The 24,350-nt window shown below is 37.8% G+C and overlaps 1 protein-coding gene across 15 annotated transcripts in view; it reads right to left on the bottom strand.

Moving 5' to 3' along the window:
* The window catches only part of FMNL2 (formin like 2), a 323,982-nt gene that overhangs the window by 118,785 nt on the left and 180,847 nt on the right, over window positions 1-24,350 (bottom strand). For all 15 annotated transcript variants that reach the window (XR_013518929.1, XR_013518927.1, XR_013518926.1 and 12 more), the window contains exon 2: window positions 17,165-17,248. Coding sequence is in view for 11 of the 15 variants with exons in the window: in XM_035304895.3 (XP_035160786.1) it covers window positions 17,165-17,248 (84 nt within the window). In the remaining 4 variants the exon portion in view is untranslated. The remainder of the gene's footprint in view (window positions 1-17,164; window positions 17,249-24,350) is intronic.

Genomic DNA, 24,350 nt, shown 5'->3' on the forward strand with positions numbered 1-24,350 from the left:
TGTTTATTTGAATTAATATATTTTCCCCTCTAAAGATTAGAATTTTAGATACTGCATTAAAAGTCATAACTGCTTTAGTTGGTAGTTTTCCATCACCCACACTTTCAAAATTGCTTCATATCCCATGTTATTTTCAGGACCTAGTTACCTGCTTGCTCGACATCACTGATATAAGTACCTTTCTTAAGTCACCAACTTGAGTCGCACTGTGTAGAAATGTTATTCTTGGGGACAAAAATATTCTTTAGTCATGATAAGCTATCAGTATGAATTGATAAGCCATGTGAAACAGCCTTTAAAATACCAATTTCCTTCAGAATGTCTGATCACATACCACCACCCTGAACCCCTGCCATTTATTGCTTTGTGTGATCAAACTTTCTTTATGAAATGTTTAGGGATGGGAAATATCCATTATTCTGGGGGTTTTAATCATTCCCCAAAAGCAGTCAAAGAAAAAAACCCAGAGTCATTTATTAAAATTTAGGTACAGCAAGCCAACCAACTGCATTGGAAGGGGTTTGGGAGGAAAGAGAGGGTGAGAGCAAACCTTAGAATCAAGGAATCTTCTTTAAGTTTCTGTGTCACTTACAAATATTTTACTTTAAGAAATTAGTCTGTTAGGAATTCAATTATATTCAGCACACCTCTCCAGTAATGATCAGCAGATTTGTTTCTAAAAACAACTTCATTTACGCAAACCCAGAAACACAATTATCTTTTCATGTGGGGCAGTACTTTTTGTTTCTCCGATTATCAACTTACCTTTCAGTGATGCTTTACAGTTTATCATATTCTTAGGTCCCTTAGCTCACTCAAGCTTGTACATCTGGCAAGTAGATCTTAACTCCATTTTGCAGATGAGGGAACTGAGGCTCAAAGATTAAATGACATACCTGAAATCATATACTCGTGTGTGTGTGTGTGTGTGTGCCTGTGTGTCCCCTGAAGTATTTTCCCAATGTTTCTGTTGTTCAAACACAGGTTTTCTGAGTTTTTCTGATTTTTGTTCTTTTCACTACACTGTAATAAGCATGCTCTCTTGAACTTAATAGTATAAACATTTTTAAAAGGGTGGAAACATGCTCTATTCTTCATTGAGTCCTAGTATGTAAAACAATACTTGGCACACAGTTGATCTTCCTTAATGTTCCAAGAATTAAACTTTTTAAAAATGTCACATACAAGTCACTTCTTTCATAAATCAAGGGTAAGCTTTTAAAGTATAAAAGTACACAAAGAGACTACAGGCACACTCTACAGGATGTACCCCAGCAGGTTCAGTACACACAAGTTAGTCAAGCTCCTGTCAGAGCCAAAGAACATTTGCTGATGAGCCGCAACTGGGTCTCTCGTTCATAACCATAGGTTTCCTCATTAACCCAATCCCCTAAGGCTTAAACTAGCTTCTCCTTTCCCAACTGGTTACCTGGAAGGTTAGTTAGGCTGCCTATACACATACCTGCCTTGCAGATAAGGAAAAGAGAAAACATTTATTGGACTTTACTTAATGACCAAGTCTACTGCAACCCACGGTGGGAATCTAGACCATTCTAAAAAGAACTAAATGATCAACTGTGAAAGGAGCATAGTAATTTAATTAGGTAAGTCACAGTAAACAGAATTCACCGGCTATGCTACAACACAGCCTTTTCTACTAGACACAGACAGGCAGACTTTTCTAATAAGCTGAACTGTTTCTTTGGTTTCTCTTCTCCCTGTAAGTCCTCCTCCTCTTTCTCCACTTAAATCTAATAGAGTTTGTCATTGAAAGCCTTTCTGTGTAAAGGTTTGGAATTGGACGTTCGACTCATCTAGCTAAACATTTCTGATCTTTTACATCTTCTCTATCCAATTACATGAGAAATTAATTGGGGTTAATTTGGTGTGAGCTGGACTCAGAACAAGCATGTTATAAGCATTTCCGCTCCATAAATCACATTTGGATACACAGCTCCATAATCAAACAACAATTCCATTCCAGTTTATCTTATATCTTCATATTCTGAGGCTAAGGAAAGAAATTATAACATGACATCTGAAAATAAAAGTTTCAGGAAATGAACGGCACACATGGTTGAGTTTCTCTCCCTGTCTGGGACGGCCACACAGTCACTGGCTCTGTTTCAGTGGTCTATTAGCAGAGCTACATAAACTGCTTGAACACCCTCAGGGATGAATTAGATGTCATCATCATTATGCGAATATTAATGTTTTATTATCTTGATCCTATAATAACTCATTTTAGATAGTAACAATTTAAAGGGCATTGTTTTGTTCACACAATGTCACTACACTTGAATGTTTTTCTTCCTGGAAGCTGGAAGTAGTTGGGCATCCTTTCCAAAGGCTGAGTAGGCAAACTGTAGTCTCTAAATGAGCCAAAATTACAACCAGCACTATTACCATTAGTAAGTACTAATTTGTAAGATTTAGCTTAGTGCCAAGTACTCTTCAGAGTTAAGCTGACAGACATCAACCATATCCTCAAGGGGTTTACCCTCTAAAATAAATAATGCTGACACAAGTAACAGGGAGAAGATTGGAATAAAATGTTGCATTAATATTGCATATGGACAGAAATGATTTATCCAATATGGAAGAGGCCAAGGACAGTGAAACAGGGTGGGCCATGGGAGGGGAGAGGGTTGCCAATACTAGTCAATCCCTAAACAGATGGGACCAAGGTAAGCCATAATACCTTGCCCTCCCAGAGATAACCATTTATACAAATAAAAAATAATTTACACAAATAGACCTAGATTCCCAAAGAACTGAGAGAACCAAAGTCCTGAAAAGAATGCATGCTCCTTGCTCCCCCAAATAAAAATAAAATTCTGAAATTTCAGAGTAGCTGGTGGACTGTCCCAATCTAGAGAAAGTATGCATAGGAGCATGTTGGGGATGGTGAGAAAGGTGAGGACAACTGAGAGAAAATGAGGAAAAAGTATGAAGTCTCTGCCTACTAATAAATGGCCAAGAAGGCAAGTTCAGATGAGATTCTAATTCGTATCATCACTACCAGAGGAAGCCAGCTGTGGTACTATTTAGAAGGATCCCTCTGGTTATTATCGGATGAAAACATTTTGCTAAACAAGCCCCTGCCACTGAACATTTTAAATCTTACTAACATGTTTGGGTCCCCTGTTTCCAGGCACTAAAAGGAACACTTTAAAAAGACTTTTTACTTTTTCACCTATCCAGAACACATTACAGAAGACACTGTAAAAAGCACAAAAAGAAGTAAGTTCAATTGCCAAGCATTAAATCTCATCTCTGAGATGCAACAGACATAGTTGTAATACAAAGTAGAATATGATAAGAGCCATATGTGATCCTCTCAAAGTTCAAAGAAAGGTGAGGCTCTTCCCAACTGAGATGATCAAAGGAACCTCCCTGGACAAAGTGGCTTTTGAATTAAATTTTGGAAGGCAGGCAGTGTATAAATATCCTGGGATGGTGTAAGAGGCAGGAGACAGAGGAGTTTTCCAGATGAGAAACATGGGAACAAAGGCAGAGAAAGGCAGGATATGTGGTACTAACTTCACGAGGTGTAGCTGAGTTCTAGTAATCCAGTTTATGAAAATTGCACAAAGGATCTAAATGGTATAGTTGGAACAAACCACAGCAGACGTCACATACTTGGTTATGAATATAGGACAGACAACAGGGAATCAATCAGGAGTCTTGAAGAGTGAAAAAAATGCATGATTAATACTGTGTGCCTTTTTCTCCATTCCCGATTTTTAAAGTTGGCCATTTCTGCACCAGACTAGACTTGAAAAATCAGCACACCAGATTCATTCCACAGCCATAGTTTCTTGGAGAGCCTCAAAACATTCTTCAGCTCTGAATATGAAATCATTTTCCAGCTGAAGAGAAGAGGACAACTTTCCAAGTATTCTATTACAGCTCTCAGACTGAAAATAACCTCTGATGAGACTTTTCCAAATGTTTTCCTTTATTTAGACTAGCAAGAATTTCTCTAGTTCAATGAGTCTTTCCTGACCAGAACATTCTATAACTCATTTTCTAATATATAATATTGAATGAGTTTCTTTAATCCTACTCCTCTTACTTAGGAATGCCTTTCAAACAAAAAGAAAGTACAGACGATTTTTCAGAGTCTCCAGAGATAGTCATGTATTGTACAAATAAAACATTGGGGGTTGGGGAAGAACAGAGTTCAAAATCTGATCACGAAAAAAAAAAGACAAAATAAGCCTTAAGAGTTCTTGTAGAAACATTAGGCAATTCAAGATCACTAATGTTTTTCAATTACTCACGAATTTTTTTTAAATTACAAGCTCCAATTTTAAGAACTGCTTTTCTGAATACAGTTATATTAACTGGCTTCTCTGAAACTCCACTGGCCTCAATTCAAACAGTGTACAAACTGTGTGTATAATTATCATTACTTCAATAGGTGCTAGCTAACTTAAACTGAACCGAAATATTTACTAAGGCCACAACATTTGTTAGTGAAACTGTAAAGCAAGTAGCATAGGAGCTACAGAAAGAAGCTGCTTTCCACTAAAATCAGTAAGTGGTGTGAGGTGTTTGATACATGCAAAGAAAGCATGCTTGTCAACAGAACAATTGAAAATAAGAGCAAGTCATCAGATCTTAATCATCCTACACTTACCACTTGCTTTAATTTAGACACAGATTTAAACATAAGAACCAAGCTCAGAATACTAAACTTCAACATTTATCCAAGGCAGTTGTTTCTATTACAGAAGCCATAAAATTATATATAAAGAGTTTAATTATAAAACTGGCTTTTGGTAAGTACAGTGATATAACATAAACCATCTCTTTCTATAAAGGCATAAATGAAGTGGTGGGAAGTTTTTCAAAAACAGTATTCCTCTAAGAACAAAAAAATTGGAATCATTTTAAAAAATAGATCACTTAAAATAGCACCAAAATTAATAATAGAGATAACTTTAAAATATGTGTAAGACTTGAATACTACTAGAAATGTCAAAAAATTCCTGCAAGGTATTAAAAACACCTAAACCAACAGAGATACCACATTCATAGATCAGAAAAGTCAATATTGTATAAATGTCAGTTCTACTGAAATTGATCTACAGAATCAATGCGTCTTCTGCCAAAATTCTGGAAGTTGTTTTTCTTAGAAACTGATATGCTGATTCTAAAATTTATATTAAAATGCAAAGGAACTAAAATAGCCAAAATAATTCAGCAAAAGAAAAAAGTTGGAGAATTGACACTACCTAATTCCAAGACAGTAATCAAACCAGAGACATATTGGCATAAGGATAAAAATATAGACAAGTAGAACAGAATAGAGAACACAAAAACAGACCCAGACGTATATGGCCAATTGGTTTTCAAAGATACCAAGGTAGTTCATGAAAAAAAAAAACACTATTAAATAAATTATGCTGAAACAGTTGGAGGAACAGATATATATAGAAGCATAGATGGATGGATGGACAGTTGGTTGACAGATAGATAGATAGATAGATAGATAGATAGATAGATAGATAGATAGATAGATAGATAGAGTGATGAGGAAAAAGTGAAACTCCACCCTTAACTCATCCCATATGTCAAAACAGATCACATTGGGAGGCTGAGGCAGGTGAATCATGAGGTCAAGAGATCGAGACCATCATGGCCAACATGGTAAAATCCCATTTCTACTAAAAATACAAAAATTGGCTGGGCGTGTTGGCATGCACCTGTAGTCCCAGCTACTTGGGAGACTCAGACAGGATAATCACTTGAACCTAGGAGGTGGAGGTTGCAAGTGAGCCAAGATCAGACCCCTGCACTGTAGCCTGGGTGACAGAGTGAAACTCTGTCATAAAAGCAAAACAAAACAAATCAAACAGATCATAGAGTAAAACGTAAGAAAAAAACTGTTAAATTTCCAGAAAAATCCTAAGAGATAATCTCTGTGACCTGAGGGTGGACAAAAATTTCTTAGGAAACAAAATGCATGAGCCAATTAAATAAGAAATTCAATTTCATCAGAAAACCTTTTGGTCTTCAAAAGATACTGTTATGAATACTAAAAAGCAAGACAAAAGCTAATAAAATATTTGCAAAGTATTTGTTTGATAAAGACTTGTATCCAGAATGTTGTTTAAAACTTCTACAGCTCACTAAGACAAATAACCCACTCTTTTTTTTTGGAGACAGAGTCTCGCTCTACTGCCCAGGCTGGAGTGCAGTGGCACGATCTTGGCTCACAGTAACCTCTGCCTCCAGAAGAACCCACTTTTTAAAACTAGGCAAAAGGGGCCAGGCTCAGTGGTTCACACCTGTAATCCCAGCACTTTGAGAGGCTGAGGCGGGCAAATCACTTGAAGTCAGGAGATAGAGACCAGCCTGGTTAACATGGCAAAACCCTGTCTCTACTAAAAATACAAAAATTAGCTGGGCATGGTGGTAGATGCCTGTAATCCCAGCTACTCAGGAGGCTGAGGCAGGAGAATCACTTGAAACCAGGAGGTGGAGGTTTCAATGAGTTGAGATCACACCACTCCACTCCAGCCCGGGCAACAAAGCAAGACTTCATCTCAAAAAAATAAAAAATAATAATAAAAATAAAATAGGCAAAAGATTGGAACAGAACAGATCCTTCAACAAAGACATACAAATGTCAAACAAGCACAGAAAAAGATGCTCAACATCATTAGTCATTAGCAAAATGCAAATTAAAACCACAGTGAGATACTGCCATATGCCCATAAAAATGGCTAGAATTTTAAAAGACTGACAATTTTTAAAAGACTGTTCATGGGATTTGGAGCAACAGGGACTCTATTACATCACTGGTAGGAATGCAAAATGGTCTAGCCACTTTGGAAAACCCAACTGGTGAGCACTATTGCATATAAACTGGACCTCAATAAAAATGATTAAAAACAGTTTATCAAAGTAATTTTAGATATATTTTATTTATTTACTTTGTTACTGAGCACAACTTTCCTGAAAAATTTATCTTGCCCTAATAAAGAAGAAATGCACCAGAGACAGGCCAAATACTCATCTTTGTCAATTAATACTCTTTGGAGAAATAAAGTACTCCAAGGGATCCTATAAACCTTAGTTTTACTATTTCAAAACATCATTCATAATTCTATTTAAATAATTAAAAATTATGGGAACTGCATTACAATTTTTTATCAGGCTCTAAATGTACCTCCATACCTCAAACCATGACTTCGTCTTCACTGTCACTTCGTATCTGCTTAATTCACTATCTTGATCCAAATTCTGTACCTCACCCCACCCCTAACCACATCCCATTCTCCTAGATACATAAATATGCTCCTTCTAAAACATAAAAACTGAAATAACAGGTGCTAATAACTTGAAGACCTAAATCTGAAACCCAGGCTCCAATAATCCCACTGTAGGCATTCCCCTTAGATCTTCTATCTTAGGCCAGGTACAGTGGCTCACGCCTGTAATTCCAACACCTTGGGATCACCTGAGATCAGGTGTTCAAGAGCAGCCTGACCAACATGGTGAAACCCATCTCTACTAAAAATACAAAACTTAGCTGGGCATGGTGGCAGGCGCCCGTAGTCCCAGCTTCTTGGGAGTCTGAGGCAGGAAAATCACTTGAACCCAGGAGGGGGAGGTTGCAATGAGCCGACATTGAGCCACTGCACTCCAGCCTGAGTGACAGAGCAAGACTCTGTCTCAAAAAGAAAAAAAAGAACTTACATCTTAATTTTACATTTAGCATAATGAACACAAACACTCCTTCTAATAAGTCCCACATTCTTTCTTTTCATCTTCAGATCCCATGATTAAGCAAATAATAGTTTCAATCTGTGACCCACATAGTCAAAATTAGTCATTAAGCCAAGCTTTCAAATATGATCTAAGGATAAGCAGATAAGGAAAATAGGAAGTCCCTCTAAATGGGTCACTGCTGAGGACAAAGATATATAAGCAAACACCCAACCAGTTAGATGTGTTCATCTTACAGGGTTTTAGACTGACTTGAAGTTATACTCTATCTGAAAATACGGGTGCACATATCAATAACTGAGTTGTCAAACTGATTGTGAAGAGAAGCAACAGTGGCTTTACAGGTAAGAAACATCTATATAACGATATTTCTAGTACCTAAAGATGCTGCTACAAACTAATATAAGCTGCTACAAGCTTATCCACAGCTAGTATCCACCATGCTGATGGAGGATATACAGTCTCTTCCCTGCGTATAGCTGTTTCTTACAAAACCCAAACCATATTTCTAATTCATTGTCCTATTTTACTGTACTCCCAAATACCTACAGTATCATTAGAAATCAAAACCAATTTACCTTGTATTTCTGCTAACCAAATAAATAAAAATGTTGTTTTACTTCTGCAGCAGGGATAAAGACTGTGGACACCTCAATTTCCTCAATGACTTCAGAAAATGACTTCTTTTAAACTCTTTCTTTCCTTCAAAGTTCATCAAGAATGCTGCAGGCAACCAGGAAAGATTATGTATCTGGACTGAGAGCTTTCTATTATTTAATCTTCTGTAGTTTACTTTTAAGTATATGTCTTAATCTTTTTTCAACCTTGTTTTGAAACATTCGGCATAACATTTTCTGAAGCATGATGGTCTTAGTATCTAGCACATCACTCTTCACAAGGTGAACTTAATCATTTAATTGCTTGATGGTGGAGAAGCTACAATCGCATGGTGGTTTTCTCAAGAAGCCGTTTTTAAACATAAAATTTTTCAGAACCAGGCATCAGTAGACTTCAGTCTTAGTTTCAGCTCAACCATTTGCTGCACAACTTCTAGAAAGCCACTTTACTGTGTGTGCATGAAAGGTGAGCAAAAATAGCCTTCCACAAGCAAACATTATGAGTTAAACGGCCAAATGCTGAAATAACATAAAATAGTATCTGTATCACTTGGTAGAAATTTTTTGCTAACCTGCCTTAATAAGTCATTTTAATTTGCTTAGCAATGATTTCCTAAAAGATAGGTCAAAGATCAACATCAGTGTCCCAAGTTTATAAAAGTAATTGGTATGATAAAGTTTACTTCAAGCAACACAACCAAGTAGTCTAAACCAGCTCAGGCAATTAAGTCAGTTTTAAAAGGTGGGGTAAAAGTGGGGGATCTACAATTCCATTTGTATTACCAAGCAGGCACTGTGATATACATTTTGGCAAAATACAGCCTAAAAGTTTCTTTTCTTTTTTTCCCTCCCCACTAATCTTGCTCCTTCTAAAGCCTTAGTGTTTCAAACAGGACTAAGCCATCAGTGTCTAGCTCTGGCAACAAATACCAAACAGCATTTCTGACACAGTATTTATATCAAGCCACCAAAAAGGATGGTTTTAAAAGGATAATTGTTTCCTCTCCTTTTCTGACTACCTTTCTCCCTTTTTCTCTCCCCCGACCCCAATCTCTGTAGGGTAGGCCAGCATTTTTCTCTCTAGTATTTTTCTCTCTAGTATTCTAGGTTCAGACCCAACTTTCCAAAACTCCAAAAGCTCAATATACAATTCTCAGTTGGCATCTGCTATTTGATTTCTTCTCCAGTGTTTTAGAATCAAAGAATCAGAGACCTAGAGTCTCTTAACCGAAAGAAAACTGCTTTCAGGAAGGAAATGAAAAGTAACTTGACTTCTTTTCAACAGCAATTAAATCCGTGCCTTTCCTCCGGTTTGGAGAGCTCAAGAAAATGAAAACTCCCTTCAAAATCTCAAGCAGAAAACAGCAAAGACACAAAATGCCTATGCTTTTTTTGTTGTTGTTGTTCGTTTGTTTTTGTTTTTCTCTGAGGTATAGCAAAAATAACTGTGTCCCATAGCCAATTCTTGTCTGGTATATTGCTGGAACTCGGGACAAAGAAACTGGAACTACTAAGCATTTGGAGTCTCTCCCTTGACTTATATGAGACATATGAAATGACTCACTTGGGAAGGAAAACTCAGATCCACACTCTGTCTCACGTCACTCTTTCCTTTCCCTCAACTATACAACTAAATACCTAGTCAATGAATAAATTAATTAATACATAAGTAAGAGCAAGTTTTCATACTGAATATAACCTAAAACAAATGAACCATAAGACTATCAAAATTGGGAATTGTGGCAGAGACTAGCAATTGCTGTTTAGCAAACATTCTCTTCTCCCTCTGGGTGCTCAGCTAGTCTACATTTCTCATCATTTTTTGAGGGTCCTAGTCAATAAAATAAGATGCAGGTGACATGTGCCACTTCCAGGCCTGGCCAAAGACTTCCCAGGTGTGCACCTGCATGTTCTTTCTCCCCTTGTTTGGAAAGATTGGACTAGCAGGGTGAAACTGAAGCTACATGTTGAAAATAGCCTCACCTGGGTCCCTGATTGTCTAGATTTGACTCCCAAAGACCAACAATATCCAACCAAATTATGTAAATTAAAACCTTACTATGTGAATCATTATACATCTTAGTGTCTCTGGTGGATTGAATGGTGACCCCAAAAGATATGTCCATGTCCTAACCTCCTTCCCCAACATCTAGTGAGTATAACCATCTGTGGAAAAAGGGTCTCTGCAGATGTCATGAAGTTGATCTCAAGATGCGATCATCCCAGATTATTCAAGTAGGCCCTACATCCAAGAACAATTCTCATAAAAGACAAGAGAAGACACAGAGAAAAGAAAGCCAGGTGAAGCTGGAGGCAGAGATTGGATTTACACAGCCACAGCCAAAGAACACCCAGAGCCACCAGAAGAGAGGAAAGGAAGGAATCACCTTTAGGGCCTTGGGAGGGAACAAGGCCCAGTCAACAGCCTCATTTCAGACTTCTGGTCTCCAGGTCTGTGAGAGAACACATTTCTGTTGTCGTAAGCCACCAAATTTGCGGTAATTTGTTATCGCAGCTGTAGGAAGCTAAGGCAGCATATATTCGTTACCCTACCATTTGGAGCACAGAAAACTACAAAAAAACCTTATACCGCAGTCAGTAATTTAGCCAGCAATGTTTTAGGTAGTAATGATACTTGCATTGTTTAAAAAGTTTTTAAATGATAGAAAAGGATAAATCATGTTAGGAATCAAACATTTCATTGTAAAAGAAAGGTAACTAAAAAAATCAAAGAGATTAAGCAAAAATAAAAATTTATTGAAAACACTGAATTCATAAGTTTTTGAATCTGTATTTTCAAGATCTAGAAACTTACACTGAGAAGCAAATTCACTCCGCAGCAGGTGGATCACGAGGTCAAGAGATCGAGACCACCCTGGTCAACATGGTGAAACCCCCGTGTCTACTCAAAATACAAAAAATTAGCTGGGCATGGTGGCATGTGCCTGTAATCCCAGATACTCGGGAGGCTGAGGCAGGAGAATTGCCTGAACCCAGGAGGCAGAGGTTGCGGTGAGCCGAGATTGCGCCATTGCACTCCAGCCTGGGTAACAAAAGCAAAACTCCATCTCAAATAAATAAATAAATAAAAAATTCACTCCGCAGCTATGAAAACCTGTTGCACTCACATCCTCATCTCTAATACTACCTCCCACTAAAAAGAAAAGGGATCGTTGGAGAAATGACTTATTCTAGGCCTGGGCAAAGAACATACAAGTTAATACTAAGAGATCCTTTTCATACCATAAAACAAGCTCTCAAGGATTAATAGGGTCATGTGATACGGACACAAGAACCAGCACCAAGGGATTCCCATTTAAATCAAAGAAGTGATCATATGAGCCTCAAAAATAATATCATGTTGATTGAAAAAGGATGATTCTGGCTGGGCACAGTGCCTCATGCCTGTAATCCCAGCACTTTTGGGAGGCCAAGGCAGGTGGATCATGAGGTCAGCAGTTTAAGACCAGCCTGGCCAAGATAATGAAACCCCGTCTCTACTAAAAATACAAAAATTAGTCTGGTGTGGTGGCACCTGCCTATAATCCCAGCTACTTAGGAGGCTAAGGCAGGAGACTCGCTTGAACCTAGGAGGCAGAGGTTGCAGTGAGCCAAGATCACACCACTGCACTCCAGCCTGGCAACAGAGCGAGACTTCATCTCAAAAAAAAAGGAAGAGAAAAATGGGGAGGGAAGGGGAGGAGAGGAGAGGGGAGGGAAGGGATGATTCCATGAAAATTCATGAGTTCACAGTGATGCTCAAAGAAAGGAGGCCAGAGAAAACCCGCTGGTCATCTTTTGAGGGATCTATTAACCCAAATTCTTACTTTAAAAAATGGTAATCGAGGGGAAAAATTCCAGGAATAATTATATTCCAGGATAATCCAAGATCCAGTTGAAAGCTCTAGTTACTAGATTAATGTATTAATAGAAGGAAAGGGGGATTAGAAAATCATGTTTTTCCAACTTGTAATTAAATTGATTCAGCAAAAGATTATCAATTGGTTTCAAATCCATTAGGTACAAGGTTGATACATAACTGGACATATTTATGGTGCCAAAGTAACACCAAGCAGAATTCTCTCCAGTACAGGGGAAAAGCACAGTTACACGGGGCCATCAAGTTGTCACTGGATCCACTGGCCAAACTTACTTAATGATGTGATAACCAGACGTTATTTTTCTATTATATTCTTGACAAAGATGTTCAACATCAATCTGTAATGCCTTTAAATCTAAATTCTAGTTAATAGGAAACTCAGGAGCTAAGACACCCCTAGGAAACAGGTAAATTGCAGAAAATGAAACTTTCCTATAAGAGGGCTTGCATAGTATATTCACTATCTGAGTATCATAAACAAAAGTCTACTCCAATTTAAAGTGATTTAAGAAACTTAATGGCCAAATAGAATGTGTGACTGATCCTGCACAAGATTCTCAATTGAGCAAATTAGATAGAACATCTTAAGGAAAATTGAGAACAATCAACTGGGTAACAGGAGATATTAAGAAAAATGTTATAAGGTGCATACTGAATTAAAAAAAAAAAAAACTTGAAAACAAATACCAAAAAAAAAAAATCTAACTAATGCACAACCAAAAGAATGAATGTATAGAGGGGAAAGATTCACTATCAAAATGTAAGAGAAAACTAAGGGTCAAACATAAAATTTGAAAAAAATTAAACAGATCACAAAAATCTAACAATTTGAAAATTAGCATTTAATCATACCACAGAATTATGGAAACATGGTAAAAATATAACCCAATTTAATAGATTAAGCATAGTAAAAACGTCAGTTAGCCAGAGGATAGAAGGAACGGAGGAAAAGGAGAGGGAGAAATGGCTGTCTGCTATCCCAACAGCTGGGAGTGAGAAGCCAGAAAGGAGTGAGTGTAGCTAAATGTAGAATCAAAACCTGGAACTTGGGAAATAGGGGCTAAAAGGCATCTGAAGTCTAGGAGCAAAGGGAGGGAAAGGGCCAGGGAAAGGTTATTGCTGGCATCACCATCTTTTCTTTCAGCTTCTTCACTGTCTCTGCTCTTCCAACACTAGCTCAAATGACTCTAACACACCAGCCACCAACACCAAAGTAGGCTATAAAAATGCCACCACTGTCATACTCATTTATTACCCCTGACGCTTCAAGGACAAGCCCTCCTTACCTGGAATGGCCCACGGGAAATAATTTATCAGGATTCCACAGTACTTGCTTACTAGGCAGGGAAGAGCTTTAACTGGCTCATAAAAATATGAACATTAAAAAAAAATTGAAACACACACACACACACACACACACACACACCATGGAGATGTATTTGCTCTTTACTTTTTTAGGAAATGTAATTCCAATGGCAAACTGGCTTAAATATTGATGCTAGTTCTCCAGTAAGAAACTTGTCTTTTTTAAAGAAATAGTATTAGACAACAAGAAAAGGGTTTAAAAAATAATTAAATTCTTAATGATTAAATATATGTACATGGTATGGGTTAGCTGTGTGGAAAAAGACAAGAGATCACTTTCCACGATGGGAATAATGTGGCTTCTTAGTGCCACTTGGCCTGGCTCAGCTCTGGCTGAGTGGCAGCAGACGGCTTCCCCTTTCCTGGATCAGGACCCATGCCAAACCTGCAGTCTGACCTCCCTGAAATGCTTAACACAGGAAGCTCAGGCTAAGTGGCTACAATTTCCTGCTACCTCTTCACTCTCATCTTTTGTTTTGTTTTTTAATCTCCTTCTCCCCTATCACTTTATACAAGTAAAGAAAGGGGAGATGTTCTGTGACCAAGGGAGCCCTTTCCTTGGTCCCTTCCCCAAGGCTACTATGCAAAGCAACAGCCAGCCGTTAGGAGGCAGGTGCAAAATCACCAGAGAAAATGACCAATCATACCCTCAGCACCAGCAAACCCAGAAGGAAGCTTTTATAACCCAACTTAGTGGTGGCACCTCTAACAGCTTCTGGACTGAATTATATGTTCGTGGGATCTACACTCATCCTCATTAGGCATCTCCAATGTCCCGAATTCTTTGACTAACCACTTCCACTTGATCAGCCAGCAGAGGCACAGTTATGGACCCACCACCTGTAAGTGCTATAGGCTCACCCTAAATCACTTCAGCAGCCACAGCACAAAACCTTAGTGAGAAACCCTTACCTACTACAATCTTTGCTTCAGTGGCTTGCTTCCGGGTCCCTGGTATAATAGGCAACAAATGAAAAAGCTGGTGAGTAGAGTATGGAAATAGACGTTCTCACTTCACTATCTAGGTGGCCTTGGCACTGACCTAGTCGTTTAGGCTCTGTGAACCTCAGTTTCATCAACTATAAAATAAGGGACATGGGGAACAGATAGGAAAGGCAAAGGGACTTGCACTTTACTCCACACGCTCCTTTTTCTTGGACAAGCATGTGTTAACTTTTCTGATAGAAAAAGTAAAATCAGAGTGGCTTCAGACAAATGGTCTCTAACAACCCTTCCAGATATAAATGATCTAAAATCTAAATTCATCCAGGATCTCTAAACCCCCTAAAGCAGCATTTATCCATAGTACCCACTCTAAACTTATGGGAAATGGTCAAAACTCCAAAATGAAAATGTGCAGCACAGGGTCTACACCAAAAATTGAGGCACAAGTGAGAGGGAGGAAGGGGCTTTCTCTCTTTCCATAAGTATAAACACCACTGAAAGAGCTCTTACAGCTAGGTAGCTTGAGGAGTTTTACTTGTAGTTATCAAAAGATCCTGACATTTCCAGCTTTCTTCCCTCACACCACAAAATTTGCCTCTGTGTCCCCACAGAGTCCTTAAATTAATAATGCCTTCATGGGAACTCAGTTCACCTGCTTTAACACAGAAATGGGTATGCTAGTGGCTTCCATAGCCCCACTCCCTCCAGAATTAGTTAGACATTTCTTCCATGTGATTTTAACCTTTGAGACCCACTAGAAGCTCAGGTCATCTTTATATTTATGCACTAAGCCAGGAAAGAACCAAGGGGTATTTCGGCAATACTGTTACTATAGAAAGCTCTTTGGGATTTAATCTTAATTAAATTTGGGACAGAATTTCTGGAATTTATTCTCTATTCCTATCAGCATCAGTCATGTTAAAAAATGTTTATCTTCAACATGAATGTGTTAGTATCACTGAATTATTACATTTAAAAATGGTTTCCTTCTCTCTTTAAAGTAATTCCTAGAATTGAGCAGTGAACTACTTTCATCTACCAAAAGCAAACCATACTGACAAGTAGAGGAAGGTGGAAGGTGACAAGTTCATGGAAACAGCAAACTTCTGCTTAGTCTTCCAGCCCACCTCTTTCACCTGCCTTTTCCCTTCTGCCCTCTCTGCCAATAATACAAGCTTCCTCTCCACTGTCTTCCATACTTAGCCATTATTTCTTTCATTCAACACGTTTTCAATAAACATGTTTCAAGCACTGAGCAAGCTGTTAGAGGCCCATATCCTAAAGGAATTTACTCTTGAGGGAGACACACTTAAATACACACTTACAAAACAAAGTGGTAGACTAATGCAGTCATACAGAAGTATGAAGAAGTTGGTGCCCCAAATTAAATGATGAACTGCCACTTCATGATAAAGTTAAGCCATGAGAAAGCATTTATTGTGACACTCCATATTTGCTTCCTTAGAGAGAAGCAGAACAGATTCAATGCACCAACTTACACGATGCCTTACAGCATAGAGAACATTTCAGTTTAGTTAGCAATGCAAGAATAATCTTTGTTCACAAGTAATGCTGATATATTCTTTTATATTTATCTTGTTCAAAATGATAATTTACAAAAGTTTACAACTTCATATAAGTTTTTTTCAGTGAGGAAATCAGTGTGGAGGGAAAATGTGGGCAGGAAAAATTAGATGAAGCCATGGATGTGGCTGGTAAAACACAAGTCACTGAAATACTGTGCAGCTGGTATAAATGGCCTCTTACAAGCATTTATACCAAATGTGTGGCTCAGGCCACAAATCTGGCTCTGAGCATCTTAGCAGCCAAGGAAAACAATGACCAGTTCCATGATTCACCATGTTCATACAGTAATTTTTCATGGAACTGAAACCTGAAATAATTTCTCTGTAGGTCCTCACACACACATTCATAGTTTCTTTTAAAAATTAATTTCTTTTTTTTTTTTTGAGACGGAGTCTCACTCTGTCACCCAGCTGTAATGCATAGGGGTGATCTTGGCTCACTGCAACCTCCGCCTCCCAGGTTCAAGTGATTCTCCTCTCTCAGCCTCCTGAGTAGCTGGGACTACAGGCACTGGCCACCATGCCCGGCTATTTTTGTATTTTTAGTAGAGATGGGGATTCACCATGTTGGCCAGGATGGTCTCAAAATCCTGACCTCATGATCCACCCGCCTCAGCCTCCCAAAGTGCTGAGATTACAGACGTGAGCCATTGTGCCCGGCCTGGAAAACAATTTCTTTATCTATCATTTTCTGTACCTTGCCTATAACATGTATCCTAAATAACATATACTATATCCATATTATATGCTTAAAAAGAAATGTTTGTGTCCAGTACATTGTGCACACAGCATTGGGGCACAGGGGTGTCCTTCTGCACGTTAGATATCAACACCACCCCACAGTCATCATTTTAAGATTTCACAAATGAGATCTGCATTAATATTTTAGACTGAAAATCTATAGCTGAAACCATAATTCATAACCATAAATTATGGTTTGAATTATGATATAATTGACATACCATAAAATTCACACTGGATCTCCTTTCATTACTTTTTTCATAAAAGAAAGTGTCACTGTTTCTTACCTGATCACAAATCAGTTCCCATTTTTTCTCATTGTCATACTGCCGCAGTAACCTGGCTTTGTCAGGAGGTAGGTTCATAGCATTCTGTTAAAAAAAAGAGAGAAAAGATGTCATATTCCACAGCAGGCTTCCAACTGGGTAACCTGCAGGCAGACCAAAGAATACCACTATGGTTCTTTCATGTCTTTCTCTCAATTCCGAGTATCTGATTAAATCAATACCCAAAGAAGTCAGTTAAACATCAAATTGGTTAGATAAGAGGAGGGAAACTCCGAAATTCAATGTTGGGACATGTGAGATGGTCTGCTTTGAACAATCAGACTTGCATTTTAGCAAAGGTGATACCTTGTCTCTTTGGCAGACTCCCTTTCTATTCGACAAAAAGGTCAGAAAGTATCCAGTTTCTTTTTAAAGTACTATAACCCCACCAGAAGCAAAACAGAAAACACCGACGAGAACTCAATGACTAGAACCACTGATAGATTCAAATTATACTCAATTTGATAAACAACTATGAGGAAAAAAACAAATTAAAAAAAAAAGACAATGATGCAACTAATTTTTATCCCCTCTGGGAGATGACAATATTCCTTGAGGACATATGTTAACATTCGTGTCAACGTTAGTAACCATAATTCTCAGTTTAGCTATACTGGTTTATGAAGTTGAGTTTGAAGTAGGAAATTAATCATGAGCCAAATGAGATGTCCAGACATCAGCACCCATGTAAACTCCCTCTTAACACAGCACACCTTCCGTAGTGCTAGTCATGGATTTTTTCCAGGTACTTTCACATGTAATGAATCCAGTGTCCCAAATGACCAATCATACACATTTTTAAGAAACTAGGTTTGGATGCAAGGTGAGATCTTTAGCAAGACCATGGCAGAATAAGAGAGTCTCAGAAGGAATTCAGATCTAGTCTTTTGGCTTTCCCAAAGCTCTCATGCACTAAACAACTGAGCTAAGCAGTCAATTAGCGTATTATATCTATTAATCATCCTGTCTATTCCCTGGCGTCAACACTCTAAATCATACCTATCCCAAAGTAAACAATGCAGTCCCTTATCTGGGTCAGTATTCAAGCATGAATGCAAACATCTTGAACTTTTAATGCTCAAGCTTCCAGCTCTCTGAAGGACCTGACTTAGGAAGAAACAATTCCCCTGGTCATGGTTATTGTCTCATGTTATATAGGGTGAAACAAGTTCAATAGAAGCAAAGGTCAGTGTGCTATCCTGACTTAATGATAGAGAATCAACCATTGATTAGGATAAATTAACCCAAGCATTTTTCCTTAAATTCCATCTAACATCTAGATTGGTATGCCTGAAGTGTATCTGCCACCTCTTTGAGTCTAATCCCACAGATTTTACAAACACTTCTCTTTAAAATATTTAATTTTTTAATTGCTCCCCTCAAAGCTGACAATTTACTTGGAAGAGCTTTGGACTTTAGAGTCTTCAATGGTACTACCAAGGCTTCTTAGATATAGAAATATCTAATATGGAAAAATGTTTTCATATTGCCTATCTTCATGGAATATCTACTTGACCTACAATGGAAAAAATCCATTTGTAATTATTAGTTATTACAATTTGACAATGTTAAACAAAGATAAGGAAAAGGAGAATTCCCTGTGTATCTTTCTGAGGAAGTCTAATGTTATTTACTGGTAAATGGTCAGTCCATCATTGCTTATTTGCATTCTAGAGAAGGAAGTTTTCCTCTTAAACTGGTGTTGACTTTCATGTTAGTGTCCCAAGTATTATTATGCATTAAGTAAGAACAATAACATTAGAAATTGAGTTCTTTTCCTCCTGAGTCCTTATTAATCTCGAGATATAAAGGGAATAAAAAAAAAGAATGCCTGAACTCCTATAAGGTACCAAGCACTCCATTCAGCACGTTGCACATATAATCTCAGCTATACTCATAGTAACCATGTGGGATAGATATAATTTTCTCCATTTAACATATAGGGAAATAGACCTGGGAGAATTTAGTTAACTTGCTCAAGGTTGCACAGCTTTACAGGAACAAAGACACAACCTAAACTTAGTCTGTTAGTCTCCCAAGGACAAACTCTGAAGATGCCATTAAGCTTTTTTTGCAGGAGAGCAAAATGGCAATAGCTTACGACCTGCTGTTAGTATTCTACTAAACATTCCTGTGGAAACACTTGGAAAACATCGCCACAGGAATTACATGCAGGCTTTGCAAAGAGAAAGGCAAGATGCCCCTTCCAGACCAAACTTCATTTTGATTTAACAGTCTTTAATTCAACAAATGTTTATGGAGTACTGCCTCTGAACAAGCCGTGGGCAACATGCTGGGTGGCAGGGTGGGAATCTAAACAGACGAGGTCCCCAGAGAGCACTATGTTATGGTGGGGAGACACACAGGAAACAAAGCTTTTTAAAGTCTGGTAAGGCTTGAGAAAGGTTATCAGAGGGTAGTTTTAGATTAGACAGTCTGGAAAAACCTCTCCAGAAAAAGCAACAAATAATATGAGTCCCAATAAATGCGAAGGATTGGCCAGGCAAAGAGCAGATGAAAACACACCAGGCACAGTGAATGAGGAAGCCTCGAAGGCAGGAAATAGCTCTGTACATTCAAGGGGCTGAAAACAGTCAGAACAGTCAGGGAGAAAGTAAAAAAGAAGGAATGATAAAAAGATAAAGTTGGAAATGTGGGTCAAAGCCATATCACGCCTAGACATGCAGGCCCGGGTCAATATACTTTATTGTATCTAAAGTGCCACCAGAAGCTATTGAGGGCTTTTAAGCAGATAAGTAACATGATGAAGTTGTTTTTCAAAGATAACAATAGGTGCTATGTGGAGAATGGATTCGAAACAGCAAAAGCAGGGAGGCAGGAGGAGGCCAGGCCTAAGCAGTCCAAGTGAATGATGGCAGCTTAGATGGGGCTGATGACACGTTAAATGAAGAAAGGTAGACAAATGTCAGAAATATTAAGTGAAACTGATTGGTAAGACTTAAGGGCTGGGAAGGATCTGTACCTTGTTTCTAGCTTGAGTCAATAGGTGAATGGGGGTACAGTTTATAAGAGGGGCACAGCAAAAGGCAAAATAAATCTGGAAGAGGTGGTGAAGAATACAATTTATAAATGACCCTGTTTATATATGAGATAGCTCTGAGCTAACCAAGAGAACACTCAAGCGGGCAGGTAGATACATGATTCTGGAGGTCAAAAGAAAGGTCTGAATCTCTGAGCAAGAAGAGAGTTAAGAAGTCGCTTCGAGCATGATTAGTTATTGTCAGAAGTAGCAGTGCAACATCAATACGTCCAAACTAGAACTCCACTGGGTAATCATTCACCAAGCATCTAAAATAAGCCCTTCCATGAGTCAAGCCTCTGAGCTACTCAAGCATACATTGTACAGCTTAATAATTCCATAAGGACCACAAGGAAGCAGTTCTATTTAAAATCAGACACTCCGCAGAGGTCTGCATAAAGTGCAGGGATGCTGTGATTAGCTGGTAATAACTGCTTTTAAACTTCCTTTGAGTGAACTCATTCCTCCTGCGCTATACAGGGCAAGACTCTGGAGTCCAAGCTAAATGTTTGAGCAGGTAATTCATGAGTCCAAGTTACTTTGTGAGGAAAATACTGGCTCTATCTCCAGGTCCCTTTGCTACCTTTATAAAAAAGGACTGCTCTTCTATTTGGCGGAAAATATAAATCAATTTCCAAATTTCCCTAACATAGTGACGACTCTACCTCACCCATACTTAGTGATATCTGTGACATAGGGCTCTCCTTTCCTTCCTTGTATCCATTGTTCCACCCAACATATTTCCCAGGCTTCGACCGTATACCAGAATATGTGCACTGTGGGAATCTGAGACAATTTAATCGTGAAGTAACTGCCTGCAAGTATCGCCAAAGGTCAATGAAAGACATATGATATTTGAACTGAAAAGTTCAGTGGATGTTAATTATCTTTTTTCTAGATTGTACAAGTTCCTAGCTAAACTAAATTAGATCATCTAAGAGTATTATTTCTGTAAAAAAATGTTCCTTTCCTACTACTCTCAACCCAGCAAACTTTAAGAATCAATTCAAATGTCATTTATCATTAGAATCTTCCCAAACTAGTCCAGAAAGACATACCCTCTCATTGGGCTCTAACAGCACTGTTTACATGTCTCTAATCTAACACCTAGTACATTGTACCCTAACAATCTGTTTGCCTACCTAAGTTTCCCACTGGACTGGATACTTCAAGAAAAATTTTTGTTGTTCATATTAATCACCAACGTACGGCACAGTAGGGCAAATAATAAGCATTAAACAGGTGTTGAATACTGAAGAGCAAATAGACTCAGCCATACTGCCCAGCCTGCAAATATCCTTAATGATTTAGGATTTATGCTTTAGCTATTAACAACGTCTACACACTGAACAGCATTTCGGTTTCTCGTGAAACATCATTCCATGATAATATCTGTTGCTTCTTATTTTCCCAACAAAAATTCATGGTGGGGGGGAATCTTCAATTCTAGCAACATTTTTCTGAAAAGAAACATGAGAGTTTAGGCAGTCCTCTGCCACACTTCATAAACCAGGAACCTAAACTGTTTTGCTGCCAGTTAATTCGGATTGTATCTATTCCAAGTGGTAGCTACAGGAATGGTCTCTACTCTGGTTTTATCCATAATTGTACTACTTTGTTTTTAAATGTGTTTTCCATCTCAGAATCTTTTGAAAATAGAAACTGTAACTACAAAATAAAGAAAAATAGAATATCCAAAAATTCCTAAGTATTTTATAAAGAAAGTAATTATGGTAAAGAAGAATCTATGGTAGCCTATGTATCTTAAGTTATACCCACAGATTAATTATCATACACAACACAGAACAGAATGACGGTGCCCAAATTATTCACAACCAGATAGATCTCTGTGATAGCAATAGAGTTTTCTGATGTCAGCTCTTGACCTGGTTTCATGGCAATAATGCAAACTTGTAAAATGTCCTTCTTTTACCCTGATATCCTCAAGGCTCATACTTTGAATCCCACAGTGATATGGAGACACACAGGAGGGAAAGTGCACCATATGAAACACACCTTATGTAATATATCTTTGTCCTTATAATCTCTAAATTAAAACTCACAAGTATTCAGTCACTAGATTTTATAACAGGACCTCTTCTATACAACCATTTGCTTAGAGAGAAAAAACATGGACTTGCCAAGTAGTGCTTCTTATGGAAACAGGGAAAATCATGTCACAAAAGAAATAGGTTAGACAATCTTTTAGAGCTCTTAAATAACAGAGATATAAAAGTTTTCAGGCACTCAAAAGAAGGAGTCATTACTTTAAAATTTTTTTTAATTATTGTTGAAATCATGTCATTTAAAATGTACCCTCCCTCATAACCATTTTTAAGTTTATAGTTTAGTGTCTATAACTACACTAATACTGTTGTGCGACAGTATCTAGAACTTTTCCATTTTGCAAAACAAATTCTATACCCATCAAACAACAACTCCCCATGTCCCCTTCCCCAGAGCTATTATATGTTGCTACAGAAAAGAAAATGGGATGGACTGCAACTGGATGGTTGGGCAGCACAATGAATTCTAATTAATTAATGATTATTAGATTATTAGATTAGATTAATTCTAATTAAAATTTAATGATTTATTAATTTTTACTATTTGGGCTCTGGAATTAGGCTAGCTAGATTCTAATACTGGCTCTACCACTTATCACTGGTGATCTTAAACCACACTATTTGAATCCTAAAGCAAATTAAATGATTAAACACCCCATAGTCGAAAAAGCCAGTAAATGTAATTCAAAATTGAAAATCAGAATCAAAACCGAGGGTCAAAAACAACAAGATGTACCATTTATTGATGGTCTGATATGTCTCAGGCACTTAGGCTCTTTGCATGCATTACCCAATTTAATCTGTCTTATAATCCTGACAGGTAGGTATTATCTTTTCCATTTAACAGAGAAGGAAATTAGAGGACAAGGAGGTTAAGTAATTCCTCCATGCATGAGGTAGGTGGCAAAGCCAGGACTCAGAATAGAGTCTGTATGACCATCCCCTTCCATGACACTTGAACTACAGTGTTTCTAAAATATGACTTGTCTGAACTACACAATCCCACAATTCCACTTAAATAATTAGACACAGTCATTAGCATGGAAAGTGAAAGTGGAAATGCATAATATTAATATTTTCATATAAAATACTGACATTTTAATAGAAGTATTCTAAGATGTTGAAAAATATAAACTACAGCAAAAAAAAAAAAGTAAGTGGGCTGACTATAGGTAGCAAGGTATGGTGTCAAATCAATATATACTTAATAAACTGTCAAATAACAAATCAAGATGAGAATACAAATACATATAAACTCAGGCTTTGATAAGGCATCAATGAAGCAGAAGGAAAGAAGAGGAATACACAAATATAAAATGAAGCATGTCAAATAATACGACAGAACCTCAAAGAAGGAGCTATTACTTTTTCTTATGGAAAGCAGGAAATGCTATGCTTGAGCCTGGATGTGTGAAAAGGATGGTAAAGAATGGCATTAAATGGCACAAAGTTTGGGCTTTGGAGATGGGCCACCTTGGCTGCAATCATGACTACCATTCATTTAGAGCATCATCTCAGCTAAGTCATTTAAACTAAATCTCAGTTTCCTCACTTGTGACGTGGAAATGATCACTGTGGTAGTGATGAGCATCACGATGCTGATGAGGATGGCAGTGATGTTACTACCTGCATCACAAAGTCTGGGCAAAATTAAATTGGATAATCCATGTACAGCAGCCTCATCCACATCTATGATTTTGCTTTGTGTTATTTTGCTATTTCAGTTCCTTGAGGTCAACCATGGTCCCAAAATAGGTTAGTGAAGAACAATAAGATATTCTGTGAGAGAGAGAGAGAACACATTCACATAAACTTTTTTTATAGTATATTGTTATAATATTCTATTTTATGATTAGTTATTTCTAATTTCCTGTGCCCGATTTATAAATTAAACTTTATCATAGGTATGTGTATATGTAAGAAAAACCATCATATAGATTAGGTTGAGTACTATATAAGATTTCAGACATCCACTGAGGGTCTTGACAAGTATCCCCCATGGAGGACTACTATAAACTAGCACGAAAGTACACAGAAAGTG

This window comes from Callithrix jacchus, chromosome 6, assembly GCF_049354715.1.
Source record: "Callithrix jacchus isolate 240 chromosome 6, calJac240_pri, whole genome shotgun sequence".
NCBI lineage: Eukaryota > Metazoa > Chordata > Mammalia > Primates > Cebidae > Callithrix > Callithrix jacchus.